This window comes from Alexandromys fortis, unplaced genomic scaffold (assembly GCF_014885135.2).
Source record: "Alexandromys fortis isolate MF-2015 unplaced genomic scaffold, M_Fortis_MF-2015_v1.1 scaffold_35, whole genome shotgun sequence".
NCBI classification, from domain to species: Eukaryota; Metazoa; Chordata; class Mammalia; order Rodentia; family Cricetidae; genus Alexandromys; species Alexandromys fortis.
This window is the reverse complement of record NW_026067913.1, coordinates 6,636,948-6,652,200: the sequence shown is the minus strand read 5'-3', so window position 1 is coordinate 6,652,200 and position 15,253 is coordinate 6,636,948. Positions and strand designations below refer to the sequence as shown.

At 44.8% G+C, this 15,253-nt stretch overlaps 1 protein-coding gene across 1 annotated transcript in view; it reads left to right on the top strand.

The window, feature by feature from the left end:
* Window positions 1-7,973: 7,973 nt before the first annotated feature.
* The window catches only part of Psma6 (proteasome 20S subunit alpha 6), a 19,685-nt gene continuing 12,405 nt past the window's right edge, over window positions 7,974-15,253 (top strand). Inside the window, exons 1-2 of the mRNA XM_050138826.1 lie at window positions 7,974-8,162; window positions 9,764-9,803. Of these exons, the coding sequence (XP_049994783.1) occupies window positions 8,087-8,162; window positions 9,764-9,803 (116 nt within the window). The 5' untranslated portion in view covers window positions 7,974-8,086. The remainder of the gene's footprint in view (window positions 8,163-9,763; window positions 9,804-15,253) is intronic.

The following is a 15,253-nucleotide window of genomic DNA, read 5'->3' as shown; positions in this document are numbered from 1 at the left end:
TGGGATTAAAGGTGTGCGCCACCGCCAAGGCTCATTTCTAAATCAATGAATGAAATACTTGTTTATTGATCAGAAACCTCATTCATTTGCACTCTCCCTCTCTCCAAATACCCCTAGAGGATGTGGTCCTCTGAGCATCAGCAACACCACTTTTGTGGTGAGAAAATGGGAATTAGAGGAAGCCAGTTCGGAAACCTCAAAGAAGGGGAAGCGTCTCTGGGCTGAAGGGAAGGCTGCTGAGTTTTCTTTCCTCTTTGCTCTAGACTCTCCTGGTGGTCCCCCACCCACATTCCCCAGTCACGAAGCAAGGTCCAGGAAGAACAAGGGAAAATCTAAAAGACTCCGAGTTGCAAGGAGCCAGCACAGCTGTGGCAGTCTCAGCGACTGATTGATGTTTGCGGTCCCACAACCCTGTCCATTCACAGGCACAGCTGAATGGTGTGGGACAGGGTGGGGTAAGTGCTGGCCTCTTCCTAAGTAAGGAAGGCTTTGACTTCTGAACACCTAATGTGCTCAGGCCTTTGCAGTTCTTGGCTTGGCTTGTTCCTGGGAAGAGAACAGATTGAGCCTTGTTCACCAGTGCCCTTTCCAGGAAGAGAAGCTGAGTTCAAATCTAGTAGTAATTGATTTTGCTTTCGGTGTATTGTATTTAATTGTATTTTGACTTTGCCTTAGAGATAGGATGCTCCCGTTTGAAGAAAGAAACCGCAGTTGTGACCACTAGGTAGTCTGTGGCAAGACTCAGATTCAAACTCTTTGTTTCTAATTCTCCAAGCAGAGCCTGAGCGTTCTCAAAGCCCAGGACTTTGCTTCTGTCTTCCCTGCCTTGCTTTTCACGGACCTGTTCTCTCGAGCTCTGAATGGCTTCCGGTGTTATGCCTCAGGGGAAGCTGTGTGTCACAAGCCACCAACGGTTCAGACTAAACCAGCTGGGGTCTTCCAGTATCTGGGCAGATCTTTGAGACGTCTCAAGGAATTGACAATTTCCTTGGCTTCCAGAAACTTCAGTTGAGCACTGGTTCTTCATTTAAGGCAGTTTGGAAAAAGAAGAGGAACATCAGTAGTCTAAGGTGATTACAGTGAAGTTGTTATAGCTAAACACCAAGGGTGAGTAGCAAGGTCTCAGCTGTGTAGAGGGGACGGTGGGTGGTTATGATGAAATACCTTTGGAATTAAGCCAATACAAGTTTATTCCCTTTCAAATCAAAGAAAAGCATTTTTTCATTTTTGGAAAATGCTGAGAGCATCCAGGCACAGAACCATATTGACTGGTAAGGAAGGGATGACACCGAGGGAAATAACAGTACTTGAGCATCTGCTGTGTCGGTAGACACAGTATTGTACCCCCAGGAGTCTAGAGAGCAAGAGGGCCACTCTGAATATCATGGGCAAGGGGAACTGGGGACACTGCTCTAGTAGAATCCTGTCGGGTAGGAGTTTGAAGACTTTTTGAATAAAAATATAATGAATTTGGAGTTGGAGAGATAGCTCAAGTGTTAACCCCGGGGTCCTGGGCTCAATCCCCAGCACCCACATGGTTGTTCATAACCTTCTTGTGACTCTAGTCCCCATAGATCCAACAATGTCTTCTGGTCTCCTTGGATACTGTGTGCACACACTGCAGAGACATACATGCAGGCGAAACACTAATACACATGATTTACAAAAAAAAAAAAAAAAAAAAAAAAAAACAAAACAGTGCAAGTATGAAATGAACTTCCGTTGCAGAATTCACAACCCAGCCCACATCTGCTCTCTCGTTTGACACTGACCTTTGCTCATAGATTACTGAACTGGAATACAGATACATTGCCTTTTCTCCTCTACAATACGGATTCGGGATTTCTGGACCACTACCTGGCCAAACATAGGTACTGACATGCAGGGAGAACTGCTGGAAAGAGACCGGAGAAAGATTGTTTTCAATGGGAAGATTCAGATAGACTGTTGTCTTCAGGGATCTGTAGAGACTTACTGGTGAAAATCTGGCAAGTGAGCTGGTCAGAGTCCCACCTCCTTCTCCCTGTTCATACAGGGTTGTTGCATCCCCAGCTCTGTCCTGACCGCAGCTGTCTTTAAGGGGAACCCCAACTCCCCTAAGCTATTTAGCTGTTTTATATATATATATTCACAAGGCATTGTGTCTTAACACCTGATAATATCACAAGGAACCACGGACCTCATTCTTCTTTATTCCCTGCCTCATTGAAACTACGGGGAGTGTATTTTAAGTAGTGGACTTTTTGTGTATGGAGGTAGGCAGGAATGAAGGGGTGTTGGGGGACGGCAGGAACAGGGCTCAGGGTCTTACACACAATAGATAAATTAGTCGTCACTGAGCTATAGGCCCCATTAAGGGCCCAGTTCTTGCCTTTCATTTGAATGCCGTGTGATTCAGTATGTCACTGGGAAAGCGACACCGCCACTTTGTACCTTGGCCTTGTGGGGTAACCCCTATCTTCCACTTTCTTCTATCCCCAGGGAGAGTAAGGGCCTGGCTAAACGGAGCCCCCCCTCCCGAAAATTTTCCAAGACTCACGAGATGTCAAGTCATCTCTAAAATTTTTCAAAAACCCAGAAAGTCATTTCAAAAGTCTGACTTGGTAGCCTTGCAGGGAGGAAGAACAAACTTTCCATCCAGACAGCAGGTCTGCCCCCTAGGCTTGTGTGAAAGCCGCACAACTGTTGCTGCCCAGGCTCCACTGGCAGCTCCCCGAGCCAGGGGAAATCCACTGGCCTGAGAGGGTTCGCTGCTGCCCTAGGCACACATCATGAAGCCTGCGTCCAGGGGATTTCCCTTCGCAATGGAATCGGCGGAGTTTCATCTTTCTCAAAGATTTCCCAGAGGAATCCATTTGACTGTGTGGAAAAAATCTCAAATGTGGATTTCTCATTTAGTCACGAATAAAGAAAAATAAACATAATTCTAAGCAGTGAGAATGTATCTTCTTCGAGTGGTCTGATGCTTGCTTCATGCTGGAACCTCGCTGATTTGCAACCAAACAGCTGAGTAGAACAGATGTGGCCCTGCCTCATCTACACTGTGTCCCATTCTAGCTGCCAGCATCTGTACTGAAAATAAAGGTGCTTTCTTTAAGGAAGTATCCTAATATGTTAAAGCATACCACCCGAAATCATATGTGCCTCTTTCTCGGCCTAGTTAAATGCAGCCACACCTTAAGAGATCAAGGTTTGTTTGAATCTGTAAAATCTCACGGCCTGTAGTGTTTGTGATTTGAAACCTACCACCATTACAAGGGGGTGAAAATCTAGTCGTGTCTACGTGGGAACCAAAGACTTATGGCTATGAAAACATCTCTCTGTTGTTACATTTCTCTCTACGGTTTTCAGTTTGGTATACCAGCCATTTATTGAACTATTGTGAGCCACGACCTGTTCCAGGAATAGTGGAGGATACAGAGGTAGCCAGGCTTTGCTCTGCCAAACTGCTGAAGCCGAGACATACAGCTCTTGGAGTTAAACCGTACAGCTGCCAATGTTTCACTCCCAGATGGCCTGCTTGGGCTGGACGTGCTTACCTAGCGTCTGTGAGACCCCAGGTTCAACCTTCACCAACACCAAAACTAAGCAAACAGGCTCTCTGGCGGCAGTGCATAGCTATCAAAAGTGTCCATATGCCAGCTAGATCCCTTGTTTAACTGTGCAGTGACCCACACTGAGAAATTAGGGCGGTGGTATCCAGTGGCTCCGAGGATGGTCAAAGAGCCAAGATTTCAACAATTGCCGTGCATACAAAACCTGTGCGTGTGGCTGCTTAGTGCGGAGAGCTAGCTCGGCACAGGAGGCACAGTTGGTTGTGATCCTAAGCCAACAATCCCTCGAGTTCCTCCTATCTTGTACATTTCTAACCACAGAGATGCCAGATGATTTCGGAGCCGTCCGGTTCTCTTTCTTACAAGACAAAGTTCCTCTGCTTGCCCTTGACCAACGTTATCGTTATCGGCAGTCCGTCAAACACCCGAAGCATGGATTCCTCTACTCACCCGTTGTCTTTACTGTGAGCTGAATGTGGTTAGACACACTCTTTTTTGAGCTTTTTGAAATAAATTTTCTTGAGGATTCAAGCCAATAAAAGACACGAATCTATGCAGTGGACTGAAAGGTTCAAAGAGACAACTGGCAGAGTTGGGCTTCGGTGAGAGGGGACGGTCCTCGAGGAGTGACCAGGCAGTGGAGGGTGAAGTGGAAGAGAAGGTCAGTTTATTAACAACCCTGGTCCCTAACCTAGATAGTAGGCTTCAATCAGCATATAGTAGTGAACTCAAAGGAATCTGGGCAGAGAAGCAACTCGAGATGGCTCTAAAAAAAAAAAAATGATGCTGAAAACTGATGTATCAACAGGCAACTGTTGTACCAGGGAAGACCGAAAGGACTCTAACTCTGCACAGTGGGAGAAAGAATGAAAAGCTGGGGGAGAGTCATTTTACAGCAGCAGCAGCAGCAGCAGCAGCAGCAGCAGCAGCATTCCATCACACCCACGGGAAGCGATATTGCTAACAGCTGTCGTTTGCTAAGTACTTATTACATGGTAGGGGCTTTGCTTAGTACCTCTCGTTTCATCTTTACCCCCATAAAGTGGATCTTATTATGTAAGTTAGCAAGAGAATTCAGCTTGTATTAGGTCACATATCTGAGAACTGTTGCAAATGGAATTTAAATTCAAGTTTAAATAGAAAATAATAAACTTCTTAAAAAAGATTTATTTATGTTTACTATACAGTGTCCCATCTGCATGTATGGCTGCAGGTCAGAAGAGGGCACCAGATCTCATTACAGATGGTTGTAAACCACCGTGTGGTTGCTGGGAATTCAGGTCCTCTGGAAGAGCAGCCAGTGCTCTTAACTACCAAGCCATCTTTCCAGCCCCTACACTTTTTTTTTTTTTTAAAGTGAGCTGGGCAGTGGTGTTTCGTGCCTTTAATTCCAGCATTCGGGAGGCAAAGGAGGAAACTTTTTAAAAATTCAAGGCCAGCCTGGTCTATAGAGTGAGTTCCAGAACAGCCAGGGCTAGACAGAGAAACCCTCTCTTGAAAAACAAAACCAAAAAGTTTGTATTTACATGAATATGCCGTGTGTAGGAGGGGTACACTTGGAGCCTGGTACCCAGGAGCTGAAGTTACAGGTGGTTGTGAGCTGCCTGAGGTGTGCTGGGTGAGTAAACTGCTAGGTTCTCTGGAGAAGCAAGTGCTCGTAACCACTGAGCTACCTCTTACATTCTTAATTTATGTGCTCTAAAGAATTAATCCATTTGAGCTGAAGAGAATGCTGGACTCACAACCAAATATTTATTGAGCACTTTATATATGCTAGGCACCGTCCAAATTCATCTGATTTTTGCCTTCTTGGCGCTTAAGAGTAAGGATAAAAGGACAATAAGAAGTGAATACAGTTTTTGTTTTGTTTTTCTGGATTTCCCAGTGTGAGCAGCCATGAACAAGAGTCTCTGGAGACACTCTGAATCACGCAGTGTGGGAAATCCTGCACAGGAACCAGCATAAGTGCCTGGAAACAGTGGAGCTGCAGATGAGCCTACAAAATGTCAGGAGGGCAAATGCTTCTCGGGCCCCATCAGCCTAAGTTCACTCCCTGTCCCGGGTTCTCTGTGTGCGTCCTGGAGGACTGGCAGCATTGTGATGAGGCCAAGGCTGAGGCACTAAAGAAGCTTAGCAAGAGTAAGAAATAGGACAAGAAGTTGGCCCCAAAGTGCCATGCCTTTTTGTCCTCCAAGTCTCTGATCAAGCAGATCCCAAAATCCTGGGCTCGGGTCTAAATAATGCTGGCAAGTTCCCTTCCCTGATGGCACACAATGAAAATATGGGGTCAGTCAAGCAGCGGTGGCACATGCCTTTAATCCCAGCACTTGGAAGGCAGAGGCAGGAGGATCTCTGGGGGTTCGAGGCCAGCCTGGTCTACAGAGGGAGTTCCAGGGCAGGCTTCAAAGCTACACAGGAAAACCCTGTCTCAAAAAACGAAAGAGAGAGAGAGAGAGAGAGAGAGAGAGAGAGAGAGAGAGAGAGAAAGTAAAATATGGGGTCATGTTGATGAGTTGATGAAACCCACATCAAAATGAAGAGGGTCCTATGTCTAGTTGTTGCTGGTGTTCACATGACAATGAGGGATGATAAGTGGTCTGCAACATCCAGCTGGCTGTCCATTTCTTGGTGCCATTGCTCAAGATCCGGATTGTATACATCAGGAACCTGCTGCCTGCAATAGAGCTCACCCTAAGAAATCTCAGTGCCACCATAAAATGAATAAAACGATGACTTATAAGGAGCCAGCTGACATCAGGAGCAGGAGGAGGGGACACTTTGGAACTGACTGCTGTAAGGTACAGACTGTGAGTACAAAAGCAGGCTTTGGCTTAAGGAAAGAGAGGAGGAATTCCATCTGTACCCATTTGAGATTTTGAAATGTCTGCTTACTTGACAGAGGCGACTAGGGAAAATTCCGCTTCCAAGAAGTGTCCAGTGTGAGACCTAAATTTGAGAGACATCTGGATTCTTAGGGACTAAAGGAGTGTGTCTCACACACACACACACACACACACACACACACACACACACACACGCACACAGTCTTACAGAGAACTCCTTATCCATGACTGTTAAGGCAAATGGTAGGAATTGCAGTACACCTGGCTGAGAGACTGAGAAAAAGCACTCAGAGGTCAGGAGTTAATTCTGAAGTAGGGACCATGCTGGAAACAAAGGACAACAGCTCTTATCAGAGATCTTGGGAATTGGAGCTGGAAAGTCCCGAGTGTTCCAGAGAGCTGTTTACATGGACTACTTTCTTAACCGTGTTTCACTTTGGGATGTCCTTTTCTTCCTCGTTCTTTTTCTGTGCAGTCCTGGTTGTCCTGGAACTCACTCAAGGCTGGCCTTGAATCCAGAGATCTCCCTGCCTCTTGACTTCCAAGTGCTGGGATTAAAGATGTGCCCCAACACACCTCGCTTATAGTTTATACCCGGGGGGGGGGGGGGGTGTAAAAGAAGAAAAACCTTAACTCGAGAAATTAAAACTCCCTTGTGAAGAATCTCTTCTTTAAATGTTTTGCTTTGAAATAAGTGGTTTTAGAGAGTATGCAGCAATCTTAATATTTCAGTACTATAGCAATAAGCTGTCACAAATATTGGTGTGAACAAACCTTTTTTATCTAGGGGGAAAACAGGTTAATATTATGCTTCAAATTGTACATTCACTAAGCAGGTGTGCCTTGGGGTGTACAATGTGCAGTTTACAGTTTGCAAAGCCACCAGTTTTCCAGGATCTACTTCACCTTCTTGGAAGTACTTTTGGTACCATCCAACACCAGCTTCTGTGAAGCGCCTAGCCTTTGGATCTTGCTCATTGTCAATTAAGACTGCTTAACCTCAGGTTCCCATTACTTGTATTTCAACCTCAATTCCACTTTTAAGACACACACACCAAAAACAAACAAAAACAAAAACCAAAAAACTGTCCTGCTGTTCAAAGGAAGGTTTTGCCAGACTAGAAGAAAACTTTTGTTTTTGCCAGTGGCTTCGTCAACCTGCCGTCTTTCGGATCCTACATTAAGGGTTGCTGCTACGGTAGCTGCATTCCTCTCTCCCCCAAATCTTAGAAGCGGCGGGTAAAACGAAGGTCAGGAAAAACAAAGCCAGAACTCCAGTAAGCAGGAAAGCTAGTACAGGCGCCCGAACGATCGACGGTAGCCTTGATCACACGGTCTCCTGAGGTCACTGGAGGTCACAGATAGGCAAATCACTACTGCGGACCCCTTGAAAACTTCCTCCTTTGGCCAATTTACTCTCTAGAAAGCCCTAACGGCCGCGACCCAGAGCCGCTCGTCGGAAAGCGCGCCGGAGAGGGGCCACGGGACCAGACCACGCCCACTTAGAGGCGGGGCTTCGGGACTCGCCCCTCCCCTCCCGGAATCAGCGCGGGTCCCCTGAGAGGCACACCAGAGCGGAAGCCCCTCGGCCGGTGCTCCGGAAGCAGTAGCCATTACTTCCGTGAGGGACTTGTGTGCCTGGGGTGTGTGCTACGGGGTGCATTTTGTGTTTGAAATAGGGGGTACGCCATGTCCCGTGGGTCCAGCGCCGGTTTTGACCGCCACATTACTATTTTCTCTCCCGAGGGCCGACTCTACCAAGTAGGTGAGTGAACCGGGGCCGCCGGTGGGACACCCGAATTGCTCTGTCATGCTTCGGCCTGGAGCGAGCAGACGCGGCCCAAGCAGAGTCTGGGGCTTGAGGCAGGGCCCGGACCGGGAAAGGAGAAGGATCGAGGTCGGGTTCCATCTCGTATTCCCATCCCCGTCTGCAGGCGGACTTTTAGGCCGAAACCGAACCGGGCTGCCTTCAGAAGGGCCTTACTGTCCAGACACAAAGAGTTAGGTCTTGCCCTGCAGTGCCTGCCTCCGGCTTCCGGAGTCCCCTTCGCTCAGCGGCTCCCAGCCTTCCTAAAGCTGCGACCCTTTAACACAGTTCCTCATGTTGTGGTGATCCCCAACCATAAAATTAGTTTTGTTGCTGCTTCAAAACTGTAACTTTGCTACTTTTATGAAACGTAATGTAAATATGTGTTTTCGACGACCCCTGTGAAAGGGTCGTTGGACCCCCCCAAAGGAATCGTGACCCACATGTTGTGAATCTCTGCCTTAGCTCCATCCTACCTGGAGCCCGAGTCTTCCCTGGGAGTGATTGGTTCCTTACCCAGCCATCTAAAATGCAACCCCTTGTCCCCCTTTGGCTTTCTTTGTGGTCAGTTCTATACAAGCATGCAAAGCCTTACCCTACAGACACTACTGCTTCTGGAAAAGGGATAAATGTCACTCGCCCCTAATGAAGCTCACAGCTTAATGGAAGTGACAGATGTGAAGCCGAATGGATGGATAAAGAGAGAGGAGTGCAATCTTTGCAGAGTTCAAAACTGCACGCTAATAATTTTACCCGTCTCTAGGAACGCCCTGTACTTTTGAAGCTCGATCTAGTGGAGGCACAGTGTTAATCTCTACTGAAAGAACAGCTTTAATAGAAACCTGAACTGTCGGTTACTGCGTGTAACAGTAGATTTTGGTAAATTGAGATCGTGGCAGGGTTTAGGTAAGGAGTATAGGACAGACTTATAAACTCTTGCCACAGAAAATTTAGTGTCAGTAGGGCCTGATGCACATCTGGTCCATGATAATTTTATTCTGGAGTAAGTCATTTATCTCAGTGTCTTGGCAAGGAGAATGTACTGCCTTGGTTGACAGGCCTAGAGTTGGCCTATACATGGAGTTCTACACCTACACATCGAGAAGTCAGGTTAAAGAAGGTGGCCTGCTGTACAGTGTAGCTACATCCATTGTATGTGGTGTGGCAAAGGCCATCAGCGTTTAAGTAATTTGGTAACCCACTTAATCCACCTCATTTGAAGGTTGTGATACGAAGTGGTGTCCCGATCAGGGACTTTTTTTAGTGTTTTATTTCTGAGTTTCAGAGAATTTTTTGTGTATTAGATTATTGTTGTTTGAAATGTTGTTTTTGTTTTTAAGTTAACAGAAAAAGCCACACTTGAACTTGTATCTTGTTTCTGTAAAGTGCTTTGTAGAAACTGGCCATCAAGCAGTCTCAGTGCTTCCCGAGTTTGGTGGATAGGAAGGCAGCGTGTCGTGACATTTTAGTAGGACTCGGGAGAGAAGATGGAGCTGAGAGCAAGTTTAGTAGCAGACAGTGGTTTCAATCGGCTGGATAACGTTCCCTTTGTTATTCAGGACATCAGTTAGGCCTTGTGGAGAAGAAGAAAGTGAAAGAGTAGTCTGAGCAAGCAGTGTAGAGTGCAGAGTGCAGGACTCGCAGCCGAGCCTGGGTTACAGTACTGTGCCTGTGCTCCATGCTAGCTGGCCTGGGCAACTATAATCTTTGCTCAATTTGTGTTTGCAAAATTGGCCCTATAGTTCCTCCTCTTGTGGTTGTTGTGAGGATTAAATAAGGCAATCCTTATAGATCACTTAGTGTGAGCATTTGGTATGACAGAATGCCTATTCTTTGGCTTTAAAAAGAAAAAAATCTGTTAATTAGGATCTCTATAGATAAGGAGTCCCTTTCTTTAGGTCCAGCCTAGTTTGCTGGTAAAATATGTGCGATCATCCACAGTACTGTAAGTGCTGTGTATCAGGTTCACACGGACTCCCTCAAAGACACACCATCCAAGAACTATAAAAATACAAACTGTTAACCTAGACAGCTGAAGAATAATATAACCAGTTGGAGTGATGGTAAGGGAAGTAAGGATTGATAGAATGTTCCTCATTTGCCATAGTTTAAGACTCAAAGGTCCCATAAGGGATTCGGAGTAGTGTTTGCCTAGCATGCCTGAGCATCTGTATTTATTCCCAACACCAAAATAAATACATAGCAGTAATGAAGGCATACATTTAAATTACAGTACTAAGTATGAATAAAAACAGGATCTGGAATTTTAACAGCAGTAGAGTTTTTTAAAAAAATAACACCTTGGTAACTATTGAATCTTTTTCTTTAGATCTTAAAATAATTTTTAAAAGTACATTTTATGTATTTTGTATGTGCAGAGGTCAGAGGACAACCTAGGAGTCAGTTCTCTCCTCCTACTGTGTAGGTCCTGGGAATCAAGTCAGGTGTCCTGATACTAGCCGGTGTCGTTACCTCCTGAACAAGCTGTCTGCCTGGCCCTGAAATATTTTCCCCTAAATATTTATTTTGCAAATAGTGTGTGTTGTGTGTGTGCACGCGTGTACTTGTGTGCCTGCTCAACATGGGTGCTAGGAACCAAATGTCCTCTGCAAGACCAATACACTCTTAACTCTTGAACCATCTCACTAGCCTCTGAAAAAAAAATTTAACATGTGTGCAGATTGTGTTTGTGTGCAACCGTGTTAGGAATTGTAAAATGTAGATTTAAAGTTTGATTTTTTTTAATTATGTTGCCTTAATTGTCTGTTTGAGTGTTCATGTGCACATCAGAGGGCGACTTGTGGGAGTTGGTTCTCTCCACCTTGTGGGTCTCGGGTTGTTGTTTGTTGTTGTGGATCCTGCAACTCCCTGAGCCATCTCTCTGGCCCTGAAGTGTTTTCTCTTCATGTGTTAATTGCATTTGTTAAGAATTATAGAGCTCCTTGCTTTAAAATTTCACTTAAGGTTTGGGATGTAACTCAGTGGTTATCGCACCTGAGAAAAAGATGGAGTCAGGAAAGAGGAAGAGAGGAGAGTGTTCAATGTGTGTGCGTGTTTACACCAGAAAAGCTATAGGCTCACATTGTTATATTTTCAAATCTCATATTCTCCTATGCCAGTACAAAGACTGTTGATGACCCACTCTTGAGGATCACTGCTTTTACAGATGACCCATGCTTCCTGATTGTGTAGCCTTAAAACTTTGGGAGACAGCAGAATGTCTCTTCTTTTTTGTTGTTTTTAGAGGTTTATTTTATTTCTAATTGTGTATGTGTGTGTGTGTGTGTGTGTCTGCGCACACGTGGGGGTGGATGCTCTTAAGTGCAGGTGTCTGCCGAGACCAGGAGCATTGGAGCTGGAATTTCAGTTGATTGTTGAGCTGCCTGATGTGGATGCTGGGAACTGAGCATGGGTCCTCTGCAAGAGTAGTAACATATTAACTGCTGAGCCATCATTCCAGTCTCCCATCTTTTTTAAATAATCAAACTTTACAGGCTGTTTGGATCTTTCATCTTAATTTTCCAACTCTTGTTTATCTGGGAAGAAGAAATTAAATTTATATTCCCAAATTCAGTATAGCGTTTAAAACAAAAGTGTGGATAGAAAGAGTCTTACATTGTGTTGCTAATTATTAGCACCTCAGAATCACTTGTGTATGCTTTGTGAGGCCCAGTGTGTGTCCACAAGGGGGATGTGCTTCTCTGCTGTGTGCTGGCTTACTCTGAGCCATTCATTACCTGATATGCTTCTTATCCTGGATTTCTGATATCATAGACATAGTACCTTTTATAGTTGGCCTGTCCTCCACTAATGTTACATAAATGAAAAGTTGACGGGGTGGTATGAATTGTAGGAAATAAGCAAATTGTAAGAGGTTAATATGGGAAAAGTCCTTATATTTAGAACAGTTGTGTGCTAATCCTGTTATTTGTAAGGAAGGAATTTATATCTTTTATTTTTAAGATTTGTTTGTCTGGCAGTGGTGGTGCATGCCCTTAATCCCAGCACTTGGGAGGCAAAAGCAGGTAGATCTCTGAGTTCAAGGTCTACAGAGCGAGTTCCAGAACATCTAGGACTACACAGAGAAACCCTGTCTCAAAAAAAACCACCAATTTTTAAAAAATTGTATATTAGTGTTTGCATACATGTATGCGTATGCGCCATATACTTTGGGGTGCTTGCAGATCCCAGATGAAGGCAGGAATCCCTTGGGACTGGAGTTCAGGGAGTTGTGGCTGCATTATTGGTTCTGGGAACCAAGGCCAGGTCCTCTGCAAGAGCAACAAGTGCTTATAACCACTGAACCATCTTTCCATCCCAACAATTTGCATCTTAATAACTTGTTTTTATATTGAACACAGAACTACTGTGTTTGGCAGTTTGTGTGTGTGTGTGTGTGTGTGTGTGTGTGTGTGTGTGTGTAGTGGGGAGGAGACAGAGCTGTGTGTGCATACAGCAAAGTGCATATGCTAGGTGCACACTCCAAGTCAGAAGACATCAGAGACCTTGCTCTTCCAGCCTACCTAGTCCTTTGAACAGGGAACAGGGACTCTCACTGAACCTAGAAACCTAGAAGGAGGCTGGCTGCCAGCAATCTCCAGTGAGCCTCCTGTCATCCACCACTTACACTTACGTGCTCGGGGTTTATAGGCATGTGACCATGCCTGGCTTCCTATGTGAGTGCTGGATGTTTGAATTCAGTTCTCATGCTTACACAGCAAACACTCCTTCCCGCTGAGTCATCTTCCTTGCCCGGGTTTGATTTGGTTTTTCAGTTTGGAGAGGAGTCATGTAGGGGTCAGAGAACAACTTGCAGGAGTTACTCCTTCCTACCTTATAGAATCTGGGGCTCAAACTCAGGTTATCAGGCTTAGTCCAAAGTATTCCACCTGCTGAACCATCTTGAGGGTCTTGGTAGGTTTTTTGCTTTTGTTTTGAGACAGGGTTTTGCTGTGTATCTGAGCATGGCTTTGAACTTGAGACATTTCTTTTGCCTTAGCCTCCCCAGGGCTGAGATTATAGGCATGCACCACCAAACACGGCCAAAGACTATTTTTTAATGTGTAAAAAATGACGGGCTGGGGCTCAAAAAAAAAAAAAAAAAAAAGTAGGGTTAGATGTGTTCTTGCATATGATTTCAGGACTAGCCAGGGCTATATAGATTCTGCCTCCAAAATAAAATACAGACCGAAATAAATAACCAAGCATGATAGGTGTTTTGTGTTTGTAATCTTGTAGTTCCAGCTGTGGTGTGGCAGAGATGGGCAGATCTCTGAGACTTGCTGGCTAGCCAGCCATACTTTGCAAGCTCTAGATGAGGGAGAAACCCTATCTCAAAAAACAAGGTGGACATCCCTGAGGAATGAATGACACCTAAGGTTGTCCTCTGTCCTCTGGCCATCACACATGTGTGCATGAGTCCTGCACACAGACACAAAGGATTGAATAATTTGATTCACTTGGATCTGTTTTTTTTTAATTATTATTATTTTTTTAGTTATAAAAGTATGGGTATGTGCATGAGTGTGCCCATGGAGTACAAAAGGGGGCATCAGATCTTCTTTCTGTAGCTGGAGTTAAAGGAAGCTGTGAGCAACCTGGTAGGGGTGCTGGGAACCGAACTCAGGTCCTCTCTAGCACGTCCAGTCTGCACTAATGTCCACTTAATAGATTTTTCTGGATGATTGTTTCATTGTTTGAAACAGTCTTGTTATTGACCTATGTCCTTGGGCCTTCTTCAACTTTAGTACCAGAATTCTAGGCCAAGGCTACCACTGCCAACTTCTTTTGGTAAATTTTTATATTTGATACTGTGGTTTTCCTTTTTAAATTTTTTATTACTTTGTGTGTGGGTACATGTGCCACAGTGCTCTCAGTGGTGTTCAAGTACAGCTTTTGAGGAGCTGGTTCTTTCCTTCTGCATTATTATGTCAGTTCTGTGTGTTGACCGCGAGTCAGTAGTTCCCCTAGTTAGGTTCCTGCTGCTGATAGAACAGCTTGGGGAGGAGCAAGTCCATGCTGCTTACACCTCTCAGTCACAGTCATCACTGCAGAAGACAGGACAGCGTCTTAGGCAAGGAACCTGGAGGCAGGAACTGAAACAGAAGCCATGGAGGAGCACTGGATACTTGTGTTTCTTATCCTGGTCATTTATGGATGCTCTGGCTGGTCCTCAGAGCCAGTGTCCAGAGTAACACTTAAAGAAGATTTTGAGATTGTCTACTATGTAGCAAAATTTAAGCTACAGCTGAGATTAAAAATAATTTTTAAATTATCTTCTAAGCCAAGCGATGGCACACACCATCAATCCCAGCACTCTGGAGGCAGAGGCAGGCAGATCTCTGTGAGTTCGGTGTCATCCTGATCTACAGAGTGAATTCCAGGACAGACAGGACTACACAGAGAAACTCTGTCTCAAAAAAGAAAAAAAAAATCTATCTTCCATATTTTCTGTATTATCATGGAAAATGATAGACTTATTTCTAACCTTATCCCCCGAAAGACCATCCTTGTCAAGTAAACTATGTGATACCATGTAGTTTGTGTGTGGTTTCCATCTTGAGGCCTGTTTTTAAAAACAATGCATTGGCAGTGGCTAGAAGTACACAATCTGAAGTTGTAATAAACCAAAAAACCCTGTAGACTGTTATAAAAATTACAACATTTTCTTTCCATTTTTGAGACAGGATATCATTTATGTAGCCCTGGCTGGCCGGGTCTATGCTGGGATCAAACTTCAACTGATAGAGTATCAACATGAAATAGAATAGAAATTAAAACTGTATGTGGTTTTAGTTATTGACCAGAAATTAACAGAAGTATTAAATCTTTAGAGCAGCTAATATTGACCTAGGCATACCAGGCTTGGTCTAATTAATGCCCATAAAACATTTTGAAGAGCCGGGCGGTGGTGGTGCACGCCTTTAATGCCAGCACTCGGGAGGCAGAGGCAGGCGGATCTCTGTGGGTTTGAGACCAGCCTGGTCTACAAGAGCTAGTTCCAGGACAGGCTCCAAAAAACCACAGAGAAACCCTGTTTGGAAAAACCA